This window comes from Amborella trichopoda, chromosome 13, assembly GCF_054954075.1.
Source record: "Amborella trichopoda isolate Santa Cruz 75 chromosome 13, AtrichopodaSantaCruz75HAP2 v2.0, whole genome shotgun sequence".
NCBI lineage: Eukaryota > Viridiplantae > Streptophyta > Magnoliopsida > Amborellales > Amborellaceae > Amborella > Amborella trichopoda.
Window position 1 is genome coordinate 4,086,638 of NC_142348.1, and position 18,823 is coordinate 4,105,460.

Here is an 18,823-nt window from a genome sequence, read left to right on the forward strand (position 1 = left end):
ATTCTCTACATCACAAGTACTATAAAAGACTTAAGGCATCCGACTTGTACAGTTAAGTGTTGTGTGTGTCGACGAGGTTTACCACAGTCAACACGTGACTTGACACTACAGGAAAAATGGAGTGTCTATGTAATACTGTTTAAAGGTTTCCTTCATTGCAGCTGCGGATGCTGAAATCGGTGGCCATTTTCTTGGCAATCGGGCTGTTTGTGTGTTTGGGCAAGTTGATGAGCTTGGTGAGGTTAAGAAATCTTGTGGGACAAAAGGTGCAAAATCCATGTTCTCTGATGCAAAAACTCAAAACATTTTTGAGGTGATTCATGAGTTCTGTCGTTCGAAAGAGGCCTCATTCCTACCAGTGTAAAGGATGCTAACAGTTGGATTGTGCATGAAGCTTTGAAGTTTTCCTTTTATTTTGTTGGGGATGTAGTGCTAAAGAGCGAAAATAATAACGGTAGATTAGAACCTCTTTTCCAGTTCCAGTTGCAATTCTTAAATCCTTTGTAAATAGAGTTGCTTGGAGAGAAGCCTCCTGTACCTTTTTCCTTTTGTGGGCAGTTGCCATATGAAGGACAAGTTTTGGAAGATAATTAATTGCTTTCTGTTCAGGGGGCACAACGAACTCTTTTGGGCTGGTGATCCGGTCTCATATTGTTGGCTTTTCCTTGCCCAATTTCAGTGCGTATGATGTTAAACTATGCTATTAACCAGATCTCTCTGTGGATATGGTATCTTGTTATGGAAGTTTCCCTATGGTCCAGGTGATTTATATGGCTATTGAGTTTGACATAGTGGTCACAATTGGTTTATGAAATCTGAGGCTTTTGATTGATGGTGTACGCATGCAACTATGGTTCTATGAGTGTATGGATGTGATTTTATCATTTCTTTTGACATATTTGAGAGATAATTATACATAGTTGTGACCATGATTTCTGATTTGATAGATCATTTTCAATAAAAACCTTTTGATTAATTTTTTTTTGGGTGAATTGCTACTGTTGTGCTCTCTTTTGTTTGGAGGCCCTTGAGGACTGTAGATTGCATTGCTGAAATATGTCTTGAAGGAAAACCTTTGTATGTTTACAAGGGGCTTATTCTCCTTGCCAACTTCTGTGAATTTGATATTCTATTTTGCTTGTTGCCAAGCAGGCAAGTGTTGAGTAATGTTGAATGATATCTAGAATGAGTGACAGTGAGCATGATAATATCCACAGCCCTGGAATCAATTTTCTTTTAACTCATCCTCTTGCTTGGGACTTGGGCCTTTTGCTGTTAGTAAAACTCCTTGCAGAAATAAGCACTTCACATTATATGATATTTTGATGGCTGATGACATCATTAAAAGTTTGAAACTCTTTCTGTTTGGATCCTTTTGGATTGGTTTATGATGGGAGTATGGCAGCTATCATTCCAAATTTGGAAAGTCTGATGCCTCATCCTTCTGTGCTTGTCTTTTCTTTTGCTAGTTACCTTGTGTTTGTTAATACTTGTGATGGTTTTTGACTTTTTGCAGATCCTTCAGACAGTATTGGACAGGACCCTTTTCCCTTTTAGTATTGAATTGGCTGTTTCTGCTGCCAGGAAGGAATATATGAGTTTGGAGAAATGGTTAAATGAAAATCTAAGTGCTTTTAAAGACACATTCTTTGAGGTATTTTTCATTGTTTCTCTGCTTCTGTTTTGAACTGATATTGTAATAATATTATCCACTCAAGATTTATGTTATCCTTAGGAAAATTACCTTTGCATGTGCGAATACTGAGGTAATGGTGGCGAAACTCACTATTTATCGAAACAAAGGTGATGAAACTCACCCAAATTTGTCATGCAGGCCTGCCTCAAATTCCTGAAAGAGAGAATACCCTATGATGCAGCTAGTGATGTGCCTGCTAATCCATTTCAACATTCTGAGGCTACCTCTACTGTTTCCCCGGAGATTAGTGCCATCTTTTTTAAGGTTGTTGTACTCTTATTTACCTTTTGGGGCCTGTGCATCTTTACTAATGTCAGTTGCATGCGTACTGAAAATTGTGCCTTTAACAGGTTCTTCAAACTTATGCTGGGCAGCTTAGCTCTCGCCAGCTTGCTGATGAACTGAAAAGATTGCTTGCAACTACTACTCGTGTCAATCCACGGTTGCAAAGTGGTGGAGTTGCAGATTCATCCTCTTCTGAGGGATTCCCGGATGATGTTGAAAAAGAAGCGAACTCATACTTTCATCAGCTTTATACTGGGCAGTTATCATTGGATTCTATGGTTCAAATGCTTGCCCAATTTAAGGAATCTTCAGTAAAAAGGTCGGCAATTATGCCACCTCTTCAAACTAATAGAAATATCGAAAAGAATTAAGTTTTACTGTTTTTAAATCTATGGCGATGATAAGAATTTTTGATATATATATATATATATATATATATATATATATATATATATATTTGTGTCTGAGCTCTGCTTCTAAACAAGTCAGTTTTTTCACTTCAGTCTGGGATCGATTTGCTGTTTTTTCACTTTGAATATCAGTCTCTCATGTCAGTTTGTACAACTAACACTCTACTAAGCAGTGTTGCCATGAGGGAGGATTCTTACATATGAAGTGTCTGGCATTAACTATTCATGCCCACCCCACGTGCCCAAACACACATATGCACACGTATAGGCACTCACATGCGCATACGTATGTGTTAGTTTTCAAGTGCTTCGAAGAGCTCATGTGGTCAGCATGGAAACTTAAATTGATTTCAGTTGTCTGAAGTTGTTTCTTTTTGTGTCATGCGATTTGATTGAACAGGGGCACTAAATTTTTTACCTCTGAGATGTCATTATATTATGTTATATCTTCTCATGAGGTTTCTGGTATACAGTTCTGAATTTCAGATTTATTTCTTAAGTTGGCGCTTTTGACAGCTGCTGGTTTTCTTTTTTATTGCCTTTTTTAATCCATGGATGAAAAAAACATTACTTATTTTATTGGAGCTAATAAATGTTCAAAAAATATTGAAACATTGAGTAGGTCCTCCTGATTCTATGTCTTAGCTGAATCTCTTAGCTGAATCTGTGTACAAGATTTGAATTTACATTGTATGATTAGATGTGTTTGCTCCGTTGTGAAATGTAACGGGGAAATTCATTACATGATTAAGTAGTGGTAAGTTCTCATGGAAAAATGTGCTTGTGAGATTACAATACTGATGTCTGACTTTGTACTTGAGAGAATGTAGTCTTCAAGGTTATTCTTGCATGGATGCTATATATGAAATTGGAAGTATCTCTCTGGATCTAACATTGACGCTTCCTTTTTCCCATGTGCAGGGAGCAAGTGATCTTTGACTGCATGATACAGAATCTTTTTGATGAATACAGGTTCTTCCCAAGGTATCCTGAAAGGGAATTGAAGATTACTGCAGTTCTTTTTGGTAAGTTGTGCCTGGATTTTTTCAGTTTCCTATAATATTTGATGAAGCTGTTCTTTCTTTGTATTTCCTTGTCAGTTTATGATTTATAATATTTCTTCATGTCGAATTGTTTTATTCTATTGGATTCCCCTTTAATGATCTTATTCTTGATCTTATTCTCACATGAAGCCAGTGTTTAAATAATCAGTGACCTGGGCTTCGAGTTGCTCGAGTTACTTGGACCAGGACAGCTTGCTGTTTTCTGCGAGTCGGGGTGAATCTGATCCAAGACACTATTTTTTATTGTACTTTTCTAATACTGGCTCGGATCTCTGGCGAGCGAGTCCAAGCGCTCTGCGCTTTTAATCACTTAATACACAAACAAAATCCACATTGAAAACCCACAATAGAAGAAAACATAGTTACTTGAATCACCTATTGTGGTAGGTGATCTCTTCTGGGATCTCAATCCTAAGTTCACGAAAAGGGATCTATCAGGTATCGCATTTTTTTTGGAATTTAGGATCTTGATCTCTTTTTTCAGGGGAACGAGTTCCGTTAGTCATGTGTTGAGTTCCTGGCTTCTTTGGGATCTTGTTCGTAAATGATAAGGTTCTCCATCCCAAGAGTTGTGGGATCCAGATTCTATTACATTGTAACACAAGGATCACCATATACTGCATCCAGATTCTATTACATTTTAACCTCGGTAATCATTACAATAACTTTGATGTGTTATTGCCTCCTTAAAGGCAATTTTCTTAAGAAGTAACTATTTTATGATAACTTTTATACACTACATAAATGATTTCCATGATCCTTAATAACGAATGCTCCGTCCTCCCTTGCTGATGGGTAATCCATTATTTACAAACAATAATAAAAGGCAAATTATTTTCATTTATATATAGTTTTGGCTATACTTTATTATATAACTTTGCTGTTCCTATTCAATATAAAAATGGCGACACAAGATTTGGTACTTTACAAGCATCAAATTGCACAAACTATAAAAGTCATAATTTACTTAACGAATTGATTTTTTAAAGATATTAATACTAATGAACTATGGAATAATTTAAATTTTCTTATTTCTTTATTAAAAGTTTTAAGATCACATATTATTAATTCAACAATGTTGGGATCTACACTGTAAAGCCAGGGGACGCAATTTAAACTTACATGAGGGCCTCGTTTTTCAACTATATGGAGCTTGTTCCTATAAAATTTTTCCCTCGCTCCATATTATGTTCGATCTTTTCCCCCATAGCGCTCCCACGGTTAAGGAATTCACAAACTTTGCGCTTGGGAATTTTGGATGCTAAACAAAGGATCTCACTCCTCCCGAATGTAGGCATCTTACTGCATGCATTAGATTTTCTTAGCCTCCATGGGCAGTTTCTTGTCTAGATCATTCAGGTCGTTTTTGGCATATCCATTTTTAGAGGTATTAGATTGCAGGAGCTGTAGGTCTTTTGTCTTGTCCTTGGAAACTTCTCCATATTTTGGGTCTGTAGGAATATCTTCTGTACTTAGTATTATTTTGAATTTTTGGTGGTGAGGTGGAAGTTTGTGTCTTTATCCGGTGGTTCAATCTAGTGCGCTGAACTATTAATGGAAATTTGGTTGAGACCAGTGGTTCACAAATCATCCAGGGACTAAAATTCTTAATGCTTCCCCTGTTCACGGGGAGGCCATGGCTGCATATGGCAATCATCTTATTAAGTTTATCTCCCCTTCTCCTAGGATGCTTGCTGAATCAATCTTTTGTGAGTCAATCATTGAGTGAGTTCCCATTTTTGCCTCTTTGATGGAGGAACCTCTTCTTGAGGAGAAACTAATTCATAGTGAAGAAAATTACAATAAGTTTTATTCGATATAACTACTGAATGGCATTTCCTATCTCCATTCTCCAATGAAGCGTGAGCACCAACCTGTCTCTCTCCAGTCTGCACTTTCTCTGGTCCCTAGTGCCTCCAAATTACAGGTTAGATTTCTCAGTTTGGAGGCCTTCTGCAGAACAACCTGTTGCTCTCCAGTGTGCACTTTCTCTGGTCCCTAGTGCCTCCAAATTACAGGTTAGATTTCTAAGTTTGGAGGCCTTGTGCAGAACACCAATTGAAAACATAAATGTGGGTAAAAATCTTGTCGAGGTCTTCCATCTAAGGGGCAAAAATCTTGTCATGGGGCTGGTTGGACCCTGAGTAAGATCCTGACCTAAGGTTTTCTCCTCGCTTTTCTTTTTCCTGTTTCTGGTAATCCTTTCGAAGCATGTTTGCCTGATTGCCCTATCTTTCCTCATTGCATATATCGGAGTAACATGCTTGGCTTTGTGGCAGGAGTCTCCTAGTTAAGCTTAGTCTCCACATCTTGAAACAGCTTTTACATTCACTCTTAGTGGATCAAGTCATATTATATTTGAATGTGGCATTCATGTTCTCCTTAGTTGACATTCTTGCTCTTGCAAGTAACGTGCTGATAATCATTTGAAGATTTTATATGTAACAACCTATTCCGTGAATGGGTTTTTTTAATAAATTTCCCCCAATTTAGATGAATAAAGTGGTTCTGTTTCAAGTGTGTGTGTCAGTCACTGTCAGTGTGCGTGTGTGCATGCGTCGGTGTTTGACTACTTGATTTGAGTCTCGACTACTCGGGCCGAGTCCGAGACCGAGTTTCCCCGAGTTGGGTGTCCCGCTTAGGGATACTAATTTTTTTTTTTTAATCGTAGAAGTCCCAAAAAATAGGGAACTTATTTGTGATATGTTTTTTTATATTATTTTATCATTTTGGCAAAGATTGGAAAGTGTTTTGGCTATAAATGCTTAACTTTACATTTTTTTCCAGCTTTTTGGATTATTTTGAAAATACCTTCAGTCACAAGTTTATTTTTGAAATCTATTTTTTAACTACTTTTTAACCTCATTTTGATGTGTTTTGCTTAATCTTACTTTAAAACATGGAGTTCCTATTTTTTTTGGATTTTATTTTTGTACTTTTTATCCTTTTTTTGTTGCTACAATACTTGGCACTACTTGGGCTGAGTTACTTGGACTCGGGCCGAGTACTCGGATTGGGCATGGGGCGAGTACTTGGTCCGAGTAGTGGTTTCTAACACTGGAATGTATGTGTGCGCATGCTTTCTTGCATGCTCTTGCATATATATGTATTTATGTATGTGTTAAGTTATAATTGCAAAGCATGGTAAAGTGAAAATGCTTTGGTTTTGGGAATATTGCTATATTAGTTAGTTTGACATGCCCTTTTGTGGTTGAGTGTGATTCAATGTGATCTATTGACTTGAGGAGGATGGTCCACCCCTTTGGGTGCTATGAATATATTTCTTGAGATAATGGATTTTATGATTCCTGTGAACGTGTGGATATTTATTATATGTTTTTGGGGAGCCAATAACTCCAACAGACCCCTTAGCTAGTCTAGTAGTGCGGAGGGAAGAAATGGATCTGTGGGATGTGGTGGCTTTGATGGAACAATTCTTTCCAATTTCGTTAAAATTTGTCCTAAGTTTATTATTAGGTCAAAATAACCACAAGAGATGAACTATTTAATATTTTACCCATGTCTTGATTTAGTTTCAAAATATAGATCAATTCAACACATGTTCATCAGTTGGAACAGTTGCAAATGAGTAAATGTTGAATAATTCATCTCTTTTGGGTATTTTGATAAATTTCACTTTATTTAATAAGAATAATATAGATTGAAAGTCAAAATTAAATTGCTGATTGCTTAGGAAAGACAAAGACTATGTTGCTGATTTGGATTGAAACAAAAAAAAACATAAAGTTGCTGATGGCCACTTTTGTGCAAAAGAGAAAAGCGTGTTTGTGAGTTAATTGTTTGGTATGGCAACCATGATTTAGAGTTTCCGTGGGCTACAACAAATGCTTCATGATGTGGCTTGGGTTATTATGCATTTGTGCTTTGTCAGAGCTGCAATGATGTTTTAGAGTTTCCTTGCTCTACGTGTTAATGATTTGAGTAGCCAAGGGCTGCAATATGTGATAAATGGTTTGGAATGCAAACTTAGTTGGTGTATGTCTGTGAGGACATATCTCCTTTTTCTTACATTTTTTTATTGTTTTTATGTTTCTTGTGATGTGCTTTCTCGTATGTTATGCTCCTTATTGTTGATGCAGGCTCCCTTATAAAGCATCAACTTGTGATGTGCTTTCTCATATGTTATGCTCCTTATTGTTGATGCAGGCTCCCTTATAAAGCATCAACTTGTGTCCCATCTCACCCTTGGCATGGCCTTACGCTGTGTGCTTGATGCATTGCGTAAATCTCTCGATTCAAAAGTGAGTTGATACATTTTGGTATCTGAAGTATGCTCTTTTCTGTTGTAACATTTTCTTTATTCGTGATGGCTTCTTTCCTTGCAGATGTTTTCTTTTGGTTTAAAGGCTTTGGAGCAGTTCACGGACCGTCTTGTTGAGTGGCCACAGTATTGCAATCATATCCTACAAATATCTCATTTGCGTGACAGTCATGCTGATTTAGTGGAATTTATAGAAAGGGCTCTGGCACGCATTTCGTCTAGTCAATCAGATCTAGGTGGGGGCAACAGTGCTCCTACTGATCATCAAAGCCCTGTGCCCCAGGTTACCCAGGAAAATAATGAGGTATGGTGTAGTTGATCTCTAATTTTGAATATTGAGCTGTACACTTTCCATTCATTGTAAATTCTGTTGCTTGGGAGGCATAGTACTTGATGTATTTTGAATTTGATGTCCATCCATATTACTCATAAGTCTGGTCTGAATGTTATTGCTTTTCAATTTTTACTTGGTTGCAAGTGTAACTACAAGCTAATATAGAAAGAAAGGTGTCTGCCGAGGGTTTTAGAAACTGCCGAGCTGAGTTTGAATCGCTCGAGTCGGCTCAAGCCCTATGGGTCACCAGGCTGAGTCTTGCCCGGAATCGGGCTAATCAACCTTGAAATCCACCTTCCTCATGAAAAAACTGGTTTTCAGCTTGATTTGTGTAATACCCAGCAAATTATTGGGCCAATTTGGCCTTTTTGTTGAATACATTGTTGATTAAATACCTTCCAATGGACAGTGTTACATGGCCATTGATATGGTACCGAATCTACTGTGTTTCTTGAGTGTCTAGATGACAGCCTAAATATCCAGTACGGCCTTCATACGTCTATACAATTACATATATGCAAGAAAGAATAAAATTAATCTTGTTTCTATTCTTCTATATCATAAAATGGTGTTGTTTGAATCTTTTTAGTGACAATATTTCATACGATATGTAAACCTCATCTTAATTTGATACATAAAAACAAGCATGTTCTATAAGAAATGTTTTTTTTTTTTTTTTGTGAGTCTTTATGAGCCATATAAACATGACAGTAAATATTAATTTTTTTTATAAAGTAAGCATGCACAATTGCCCATACATTAAAGGTCTTGCATTATAAGAGTTTTATGCATCAAACGGCTTGCATATATATATATATATATATATATGTTTATACATGTCGGATATTAGATATATATGTTTATACATGTCATTTATATGTTTATACATGTTGGATATTAGATATATATGTTTATACATGTCATTTATATGTTTATACATGTCGGATATTAGATATATATGTTTTTACATGTCATTTATATGTTTATACATATCATATATATGCTTATACATGTCGCATATATATCTTTATACATGCCGGCCCTAATTAGTTGGGAAAAGGCTTTGACGATGATGAAGATGTCGGATAATAGATAAATTTTTTGATTTTGTTACTTTTTGTGTAATAAATGTACAATTTAGGATTTTTGGCATTGTACTTTGTTTAGTGGTTGGTGTTACATGGACATTGACATGGGTGTCGGTGTCTACCTTGTCGGCCTAAAAATTTAGTACGGAGAGGTATATCCGTACATCTATTTTTCATAGATAAGATAATGTATTTTAATTCATCATCACGAGCCTTATCCCAACTATTTGGGGTTGGCTACACAAGTCTTGTTCCACCATTTTGTTCTATCAAGGGCCATACAGTTAGTCAGACTAGAAGTCACCATGTATTTTCACTACTTCCATCCATGTCCTTTTAGGTCTTCCTTTTGCCTTTTTAGATCCTTCCTCTTGAAGCAAATCACCCCTCCCAACTGGTATTATTCTAGGTCAACCTTGCATATGGCCAGACCACCTAAGTCTACTTTCCCTTATCCTATCACCTATTGGAGCTACCCTTAAGTTCTCTTGGATGTATTCATTCTGAATTCTATTCTTTCTTGTCTTGCCAATCATTCATCTTAATATCATGATCTCGGCTATACTCATTCTATAGATATGTTGTTTCTTTACTGCCCAACAGTCCTTCCCATGAAGGCGTGGCTGGTCTTACAATTGTCCTATAGAACTACCTCATCAGTTTCATTGGTATGGTACGATGAGATATGACTCCAGAAGCATATCTCCACTTCATCCACCTAGCTCTAATTTCTATGGGTGACATCTTCCTCAATCACTCCATTCTCATGGATAGGCCCAAGATGTCGAAAATAATCTCTTGAGTTCTTTTTGGCCATCAATCTTAATTAATTCCTCGTTTCTACTCCTATTATTGCTAAACTTGCATCCCATTTCTTCTTAATCCATCTAATTTTAAAATCTTTAGATTTTAGAGCATCCCCCCAAAGTTCTTACTTTGCGTTGACGTCGAAAATAATGTATTTGAATTAATATATTCCAATTTATAACGACAAATGTGAATGGAGATGTGGTAGTGCTCATGGCTCACACCAAGGTGGTAGGGTTTGAAGCATGATGTATGTTTTAACAACCACCAAAATATTATATCAATATGTAATTATACTTTTCATTTATTTCCAATGTTCAGAAAGTCGGCCGCCTGATTGCTTAGGCAGCTTTCTGGAGAAAACACCTAGGCGTTCTTAAAGCGGTCACTATTAGGCGCCAGAACTAGGTGCCCGCCTAGGCTGTTGGGAGGGGGCAAAAAAAGTCATTTTACCCCCTTAAAAGGGGGGATAAGGGTTTGGGGGGTCATTCTTGCCACTGAAGACAATTTTAGTTAGCTTTAGAGTGAGAAACAACTTAAGAAAAACTAGATTTGAAGATTTTTTGAGAGATCGAATTTTTTTTTCGAAATCCTCAAATGGTCACAATATTAAAGGATATTCAACCCCAATCTTTTTGAGGCTTATAGGGGTTGTAAAAAAGGAGATTTGGGATCCCAAATATTTCGGTTTGGTCCGAAATCGAGTCCACTTCAAGGAGGTTGGTATATTTCAATAGTTTTCATCATTAGGTTTTGTAATTTTTTCCCTTAATGTCTATTTTCAAGTGATGTTATTTTTTGCTATTTGTATTTTTTCTTTGATATTTTGTGATATATATTTGATATTTTATTGTCTATTTGGATTATTATTTTATTAGTTAGTTTAATAATTGCTTAATTCTTAATTTCTTATTAAATAATTGTATGTGTAATGTGTTTTCTCGATGTATGATTCATAAAGCATAATTATTTTATTAGTTAGTTTAATATTTGCTTAATTCTTATTAAATAATTGCATGTGTGATGTTCTTTTCTATTCTGTGTTATATCATTGCAATTTTATTGTGTATGTAATGCCTAGATTTATTTTTTGGTTTAATAAGAGGCCAATACATTAAAGGTTCAATGTCACTTCCTATTTGTAATAAGAAGCCAATACATACAAAACTTACTTGCTAAACAATAAAAAGACAATTTTATATATAATAAAATTGGGGGGAGGTGTGGGGGATCCAGATTTAAAAAAAAAAAATGGCTTTTTTTGGGTCTAGGCGCCCACCTAGGCAGCCGCCTTAGCGCCTAGGAGGCCTAGCCCCCCCACCGCCTAGGCGGCCGCCTTCGACTTATTGAACATTGTTTATTACATACAAACAACGATAGCGTAATGGTACAAGTTACTCATGGGGAAGTTGGATGGGGTTCCATTTCTGCTACAAGCACTTTGTTATTGTGCTTTTGTTATATAATTAAAATTTTGAGAAAAAAAAGGATTAAGGTTACAAGCCACAGGAATTGAACCCCAGCATTGGTGAAGGTTAAATAGCTCCTCTACGATCTAGACCTCTACCCATTTTATGATAGAAGGTAGAAACTTCTATTTGAAGTGCCGACACTGTTCTGATATCATCCAATGATAAAAAAGTCGGCTGCTCTGCCTACAATCTGCCTAGGCGTGACTGCCTCTACTAAACAGCTGATCTATTAGCCTGTTACCAGAGCGGGAATCTGTCCTGAGCCTAACGCTGGTGGATCACTGTTACCTAGCATGATGGCTATCAACTCCGCAAATTGCAGAGCCAATAGTAAGTAGTCTTCTCTCCTCCATTCCATGCAGTAGGTGTTAAGTTTGAGACTCCTTCCGGCTCTCATGCTTTAGTCAGCGATTACAAAAGCCTACGTGTGTGGTAGTGCACTCCATTGTTGAGCCTTTTCAAAAGACAATTGGTGGGAGGGGAGAAGCTTTCCGCCGTACATTGCTCCTCTATTCTGCCCAATATTGGCTGAGGAATAGGGGAGCTGCGGTGGATCCCACTTACCCGTCCTAATTGATGTTTGGAATTGGACTTCCAGTTATCTGAGTGGTTGGCTGGCCATCTGGCTATGCAAGATTCGTCGGGCTCAGTCTTTCTAGGGCGTAGCGGTAGCCAGTTAGCCTTTACTCTCTTTTGAGATTTGACCATCAACTAAATATGTTTCATAAGCAACTGGTCTTACCTTAGCTGCGGGTATGTCCCGGTGGGACTGAGGCATCACTGCAAGGAAGATAGGTACGTACGGTCATGTGTCTTAGCTGTGTCGCCATGTTCTAAGTGGCGACAGGTGTAGACATGCCACACCAGGTTCTATTCAGTCGGGGTAACATTGTTAGTGTTTACACTTAGCCAACATATAAGGAATATATCTTTTGTTTTTTTGACAATATATAAGTAATATATCTTTCAAAGTTATACAAACTTTAAATGGATGACTCGGTCACTGTCAATTTTAACACCATCTAAAATAGTCATTGGTTGAAACCCCTCAAATGAGCTACCTTTTATATAAAATAAAATATCGATAGCACAGGTCTAAAATCTCAATATCAGACAGACTGTGGCACCTGACACATACAAGCTACGATTCAGGCATGTGTCTGGGCATGTCAAAATGTCTGTGTTGACACAGTTGAGACACGCGATATGAGAGAGAAGTTTGTCTGGGTAAGACTGTCAATGGATCAAAATTCAGCAAGAATCTGCCAAATTTGGATCCAAAGGAGGTTCTGTTCAAGAAACCTTGTATTTTTTTGCCCAAAAAAGCCTGTCCGCCTTTCTGTTAATTTCTCTATAAAATGTAAACAAAACAACTTGAAAATTCAAATTTGATCTCTCTAACAACACCCTATACAAATTTATTGGGCTTATTCATCTCTGAAGTTGAGATTTAAGATGCGATGGCTTTTGGAATTCAAAGAACAATTTATCCAAGGATTTTTATCTAGAAACTCTAAGGATTGATCAATGCTACATGATTTTTTAAAGATTGATTTGTATTTAATTGAATTGTTTTTGGATTGCTTTATGGTTTTCCTGTAAAAGTTGCATGAAGTTTCCATATAATCCGAATTTTTGCTGAGTAAGCTGATTAGGAAGGGACCTAGATAAATTTTCTGTTATATTTTTCCTAATGTATTATGGAATTGATCTCTTTTTATCAATTCTATATTTTATTAAAAACAGCTCAATTTTTTGTAAAAATATAATTTTTGAATTTATGATGTTGAATTTGTTGGGGGTTTTTGTTTCAATTTTATTAATATGGATTTGGATAATTTTTAATTTTTCCTTTAGTTTTAAACGGATTTGATTCTTTTCTTTTTGTAGTTATTTCTCTGAAGAATTGCCTCAAATTATTTAATAAAATTTATTTTACTGTAAATAACTAATTGTTATATTCAACTTATTTTAGGGTTTCTGCACTGGATTGTGTTGGGATTGATTCAAATAGTTTTTTTCTCCTTGATTTCTTGTGAAATCGATTTTTTCTTGTTCACTTCTCTTGTTCTAGTTTGCTATCTCCTTCTCACTTCTCTAGTTTTCTAAAAATATGCCTCCAGAAATTTATTTTTGTAAGTTTTATTTTTAATATTTTTTGGGGTTCTTGTATATATTATGTAAATATTATGTTGAATGATTTAAAAAATGTTACTTTGTTGTTTTATCCCGTATTTTGAATACGTACATTTTTTATTTGTTTGGTTTCATTATTTTGAAAAAAAGTTTGATTTTTCATATTTTCTTATTACAGAACTTTTGTTTTTGGGTAATTAATAGTTAAACATTGTTTATGATTCATCTCTCTTGACCTTGACCCCTCCCCCCCCAATTCACATTCCTCAATCTGCGGTGGGGTAGTCAGGATGATTATGAGGTTACTTTCTTTATATTGCATGTTTTAGTTCATTTGAATGTGACATTGATATTTAATCCATAATATGATTGTGAATTTTTTTTTTTTTTTTTTTTTGTGACTCAAGTAAGTATATCTTTTGTAATCAGAGGTCTATAAGCCCAATTTTTTGTACGGGGTCTCTTGACCTATTTTTTGACCGAGAGATCCGACTTGTGGGTACACTCGGACCCCTCTTTTGTACTCTAACACTCTACAGCAATACAAAAGTTAACTTTCTCTGAAAAAAATATGAATGTGGCTATTGATATTTACCGCATTTTTCATTGTGAAATGAATGTGAGTATTTTCCCACAAACCGACTATAAATTAGATTTTTGAACCTTTTTGAATATTTCTTGGGAATTTTTTATTAGCTCAGGGATGGCTGTCTTTCATACCGGTCACGGTCGGTCAATTTGCTTAGTCAACTGGGACCCAGCAGGTGGCCGGTTGAACCACTCGAGCCGAGTTTTGGAACACTGCTAATTACCTTGAGAAATGACTTTCTACCTGTAATGTGTCAAACATAAACTGAAAAGGAAATGTCATCTGTTTTTGATATATGCTACTGTTGTATATTAATATGGATTTTGCTTCTTGCTTTTATCCATTGCTTCTATACCTTATTATTGTCTGGTCTACTCAAATTGGTCCTTAGTCATGTGTTGCATGCATGAAGTGATCTGAATTGGAAATGATCTCTTCATGTTAGGTTGTCTGCATTTTCTGATACATGATAGAAGAGGAAGATACAAGACGAGGTTCTAGTGTTTTCCTAGGCCACTTCAGGGTTTGTTGCACTGTTCATAATTTTTCCAGTGAATAAGTCTGGACATCCAGAACAATCAATAAATGATTCCTATTACTGTTGATTCTATGGGCACTATCGATGTTCTTGAATGTGGAAAAGGATCCTCATTGCTATGTATGTGTCTTTCAAGAGCATTCTTACTCAACTCTATGACTTTTAGAAATTTTTTGTAGATTTGCTTGACTTGATATTTTGCAGTTTCTACTCAAATCTAACTGTGGTTTTCCCACGTTTGATTTTGGTCATCACGCAATAATTCATATCTTTTTTATTTTTGTTCTTTTCTTTGTAAGTTACCATTGTAAATTAAAGCACTCGACTTTTTTATTCAAATTTCATCTTTCCTTCTATGACTTCTCAATATATACGCTTAAGTGTGATGTGTTAGCTTGAATGTGCTTTTGTATGGCCTATATAATGGGGTGCTTTCGAAATTGTTGGTTGCATTGGATTATGAGCAATCAATGGGTTTTACAGGCATCTGAAGCGTCATGGCATTTAGGTTCTGGGCCACAAATTTCTTCTCCGCTCCAGCTCCAACAGAGACACCAGGGTTTCCTTGATGATAGGCATAAATCACCAATTTCTTCAGTTAACTATCCAAAGCCACTTCTACCTTCTTCTGGACAGCCAGCAGCAATTTCGAGTCACATTGATATAGCTATCAGTCAAAGGGTATGATTATAAATTCACATGTCAAAGAAATTTAAAATTTTTAAACTAGTTTATTTAAACCATATGGTTGCACTGTCCCTTCTTGTTATGTAACCCAGAAACCAACTGGCGTTCAGGCCTCTCCAACAGTGCCTCCTCAGCAGCCTGCCTCTGGGCCTACTCCACTGTTGTCTTCTCCAGGATTTCCGCGCCCTTCTCGAGTGACATCTGCAGGTAATGTGCTGAATATGAGGTATCCTTTAGAGAATTCTGAGATCTTTAGATCACTTTTTAGCCCAATTTCTGGGCTCTTGGGATTATTTAGTTCAACCGGTAGACATTTATATTGGCTTGCACTGCTACGCAACACTTTAAGAGTAGGGCTGGGGTCCTGTGTCGACATGTTTCGACAAAGGCGACTCGTGTTGATAACTTTGGACACTGGGAGTGTATATAAGAACAAAAGCTTGCAAGCAAGCACGGTTGAATCCAGACCTCTTGAATGTACCTTTTGTATTACCACTCCTCCAGTTGATCAGTAGTTTTTTCACAATGTTTTATTATTTATATCGAAAACCTGTGATATTTTTATTGTGTGCAGTTTACAAGGGTGTCAACCTTAAACAAAGTAAGGTGCACCCCGAATTCTATTGATAGATGGAGTTTCGGTGCGAGAAACGCTTATGTTGGTCTAAATATATATATATTTTCCCCACAAATTATAAAATTTAAGGCTCCAAAATTGTTTAGATTGAGCAGATCCATAAATACTTGAAAATAGACTAGATAATATATTACAAGAGGCAGTATTTTTAGGACTTGACAAGTATTTTTTTTCTTTTTCAATATCTATGCATCTCCTGGTTGTGATGATCAATTTGAGGGTTTTTGAACATCAAAACAACTTTTGTCGTTGGGATTTTAAGGTGCACCTGTAAGGTGATGCCTTCTATGAACTTTCTCCTATTTTACTTAAAATTATTCATGTATGGAGGTGTCATGCCATATCTTTTTTTTACGCTGGGGTGTTCCACACTTCAATATGTTTTGGACACTGTGATTCGTTAGGTAAATATTTAACACTGGTTTCTTTTATACTGTAATTTTTGCTTAGTCTACTGTGATAAGGTGTTCTTAGACTGCATTTGTGAACAGCAGGTTTTGGGGCTGCTCTGAACATCGAAACACTAGTTGCGGCTGCTGAAAGACGGGAGGTTCCAATAGAGGTATCTTATCAATTATCTTTCCTATGTCTTACAATTGCGACAGTTCTTTATCTGATGGTGTGTAACTTTGGATGCCGCTTTCATTCTGTCCAATGTTTGGACTGCAGGCTCCTGCTTCAGAAGTTCAAGACAAGATATTATTTATGATAAATAATATTTCTGCTGCTAACATGGAGGCTAAATCAAATGAATTTACGGACGTCTTAGATGAGAAGTACTATCCATGGTTTGCACAGTATATGGTGATGAAAAGGTGTGTAGAAGCATTCCCTTATCCCCCTTCTGACATGTGATATGATAAACATATGGCTCTTTCATTGTGTTGAGAATTATTTTTTGGTCTAAAGTATTTTTTTTATTTGTTCACAGGGCAAGTATTGAGCCAAATTTCCATGATTTGTACTTGAAGTTCTTAGACAAGGTTAATTCAAAAGCATTGAATAAGGAGATCGTGAAAGCTACTTATGAGAATTGCAAGGTGCCTTAATTTTATTTGATTACTCAACTTTCTGGTTGCAGAACACCTCCATTTGTTCTTTAGTAATCACAAGTATTGTTTTCAACTGTGTATTCACAGGTTTTGTTGAGGTCTGAGCTTATAAAATCAAGTTCGGAGGAGAGGTCTCTACTAAAAAATCTAGGTAGCTGGCTGGGAAAGTTCACCATTGGGAGAAATCAAGCATTGCGGGCCAAGGAAATTGATCCAAAAGTCCTAATTATTGAGGTATTTCCTTTTGTAGGTGCTCTACCGGATGCCTTTTTTTTTGGTGTGTGTGTGTGTGTTTCTCTTATATGCTGACCTATGTTCAAGAAGGCAGTGGTGGCCGCCTAGGCGGGTGCCAAGATACCTGGGCAGCCCTGGGGTATTTTGTTATATATATATACTTTTTCTTTCTAAAATAAATGAACAGAAGTACAAACAATAAAAAATCTCTCTCCATAGAGCCAAATCTCTCGCACTAATTTAAATTAAGGAGGTGGGCACCCAGACCCACCTAGGCAGGTGCCTTAAAGAAGTCCACTTGAACAAACAGCCCCCCCCCCCACACACCATTCCCTCCCCGCCTAGGCAGTTTGAGAAACAGGCTGCCTGGGCATCCACATAGTCGGGTGGTCGAATTTTTGTACATTGCTGTTGACTCCGATGATGAAAACTGCTGTAAAAACTAAAAGGTATTCCTGATTTATGTTGTATTAGGCCTTCACTTATGTATCCTTCAATTTTTTTATCTATTTGGTGGTCATGCCAATTTTCGTCCATGAAATCACTTTCTTGATGCCCAAGTGTTTTACATCTTTATTTTCTTAAATACTTTTATGGTAAATATTGCACTTTTCCCATTTTACATGGCTTCCCTTCACTATTTAATGTCATAAAGCTCATTTTTAATAGGTTCTTTAAGTGTGTTATGTTACGTGTCATGTGGTGATGTCGAGAATTTTTATTTTTTGGGCGATCCTTGGTTGTATACTATATAGATGCTTTCATTTTCTTCACTTATGGAATGCATATTTCCTTTTTGTTTCTTGGGGAAATTTATCAAGATACCCATAAGAGATGGATTCTTCAACATTTTACCCATTGTAATTCTTCTATCTCACGATCATGTGTCTTTCAATAGGTATTTTGAAATTATATCAAAAGCGGATACAATGTTAAAGAGTTCATCTCTCATGGTGTTTGGATTACTTTACCTTGTTCAATTTTGTCGTTTGATTAATCTTATTCACAAAATATATAATAGATAAGACTAACTTGAAGCTGTAAGAAATCCCATAACTGAACCCTCTTGAAATGCCTAAAGCCATCCTTTGTTGCATTGACATGGATACTTGTGTTAGTGTCAAACACGTGTACGAGGCATTGGAATCCCCCTTCCACGAAGCTTCCACGAAGAACAAGATTTGGCAAACTCGACTATAATATAAAGAGAGAACAAAATCCAACACTAGTTATATTTTTCTATTGGGAAATTAAAAAGGGTCAAAATCCCTTGTAAATCATTAAGGGGATCCAAAGTTCCCAACTTGCATTAGAGAGTTACCATTGATTTTCATTTCGCTCAAGGACCTCTTAAAAATATATATTTAAAAATGCCCAAATTGCCCCTATTCAGGGTTGGGAACCTTGAGCAAGAGGGGCATGTCAATAAATACAATCCACCCTGTTATTTGACCTGCCCTGAACACTCTTCGGTACTCCCGACGTTTGGTTGGGGTGGGTCAAATTACTTAA

At 36.5% G+C, this 18,823-nt stretch overlaps 1 protein-coding gene across 4 annotated transcripts in view; it reads left to right on the forward strand.

Moving 5' to 3' along the window:
* LOC18428828 (transcription regulator) overlaps positions 1–18,823 on the forward strand; it is a 43,118-nt gene that overhangs the window by 7,348 nt on the left and 16,947 nt on the right. Inside the window, exons 9-20 of one of the 4 annotated variants that reach the window (XM_020664017.2) lie at positions 1,517–1,654; positions 1,835–1,960; positions 2,047–2,300; positions 3,313–3,416; positions 7,623–7,717; positions 7,802–8,041; positions 15,185–15,382; positions 15,481–15,595; positions 16,517–16,587; positions 16,695–16,840; positions 16,957–17,065; positions 17,165–17,311. In XM_020664017.2, the coding sequence (XP_020519676.1) occupies positions 1,517–1,654; positions 1,835–1,960; positions 2,047–2,300; positions 3,313–3,416; positions 7,623–7,717; positions 7,802–8,041; positions 15,185–15,382; positions 15,481–15,595; positions 16,517–16,587; positions 16,695–16,840; positions 16,957–17,065; positions 17,165–17,311 (1,743 nt within the window). The remainder of the gene's footprint in view (positions 1–1,516; positions 1,655–1,834; positions 1,961–2,046; positions 2,301–3,312; positions 3,417–7,622; positions 7,718–7,801; positions 8,042–15,184; positions 15,383–15,480; positions 15,596–16,516; positions 16,588–16,694; positions 16,841–16,956; positions 17,066–17,164; positions 17,312–18,823) is intronic. The other 3 variants (XM_006838124.4, XM_020664018.2, XM_088856350.1) reach the window with 3 other exon arrangements.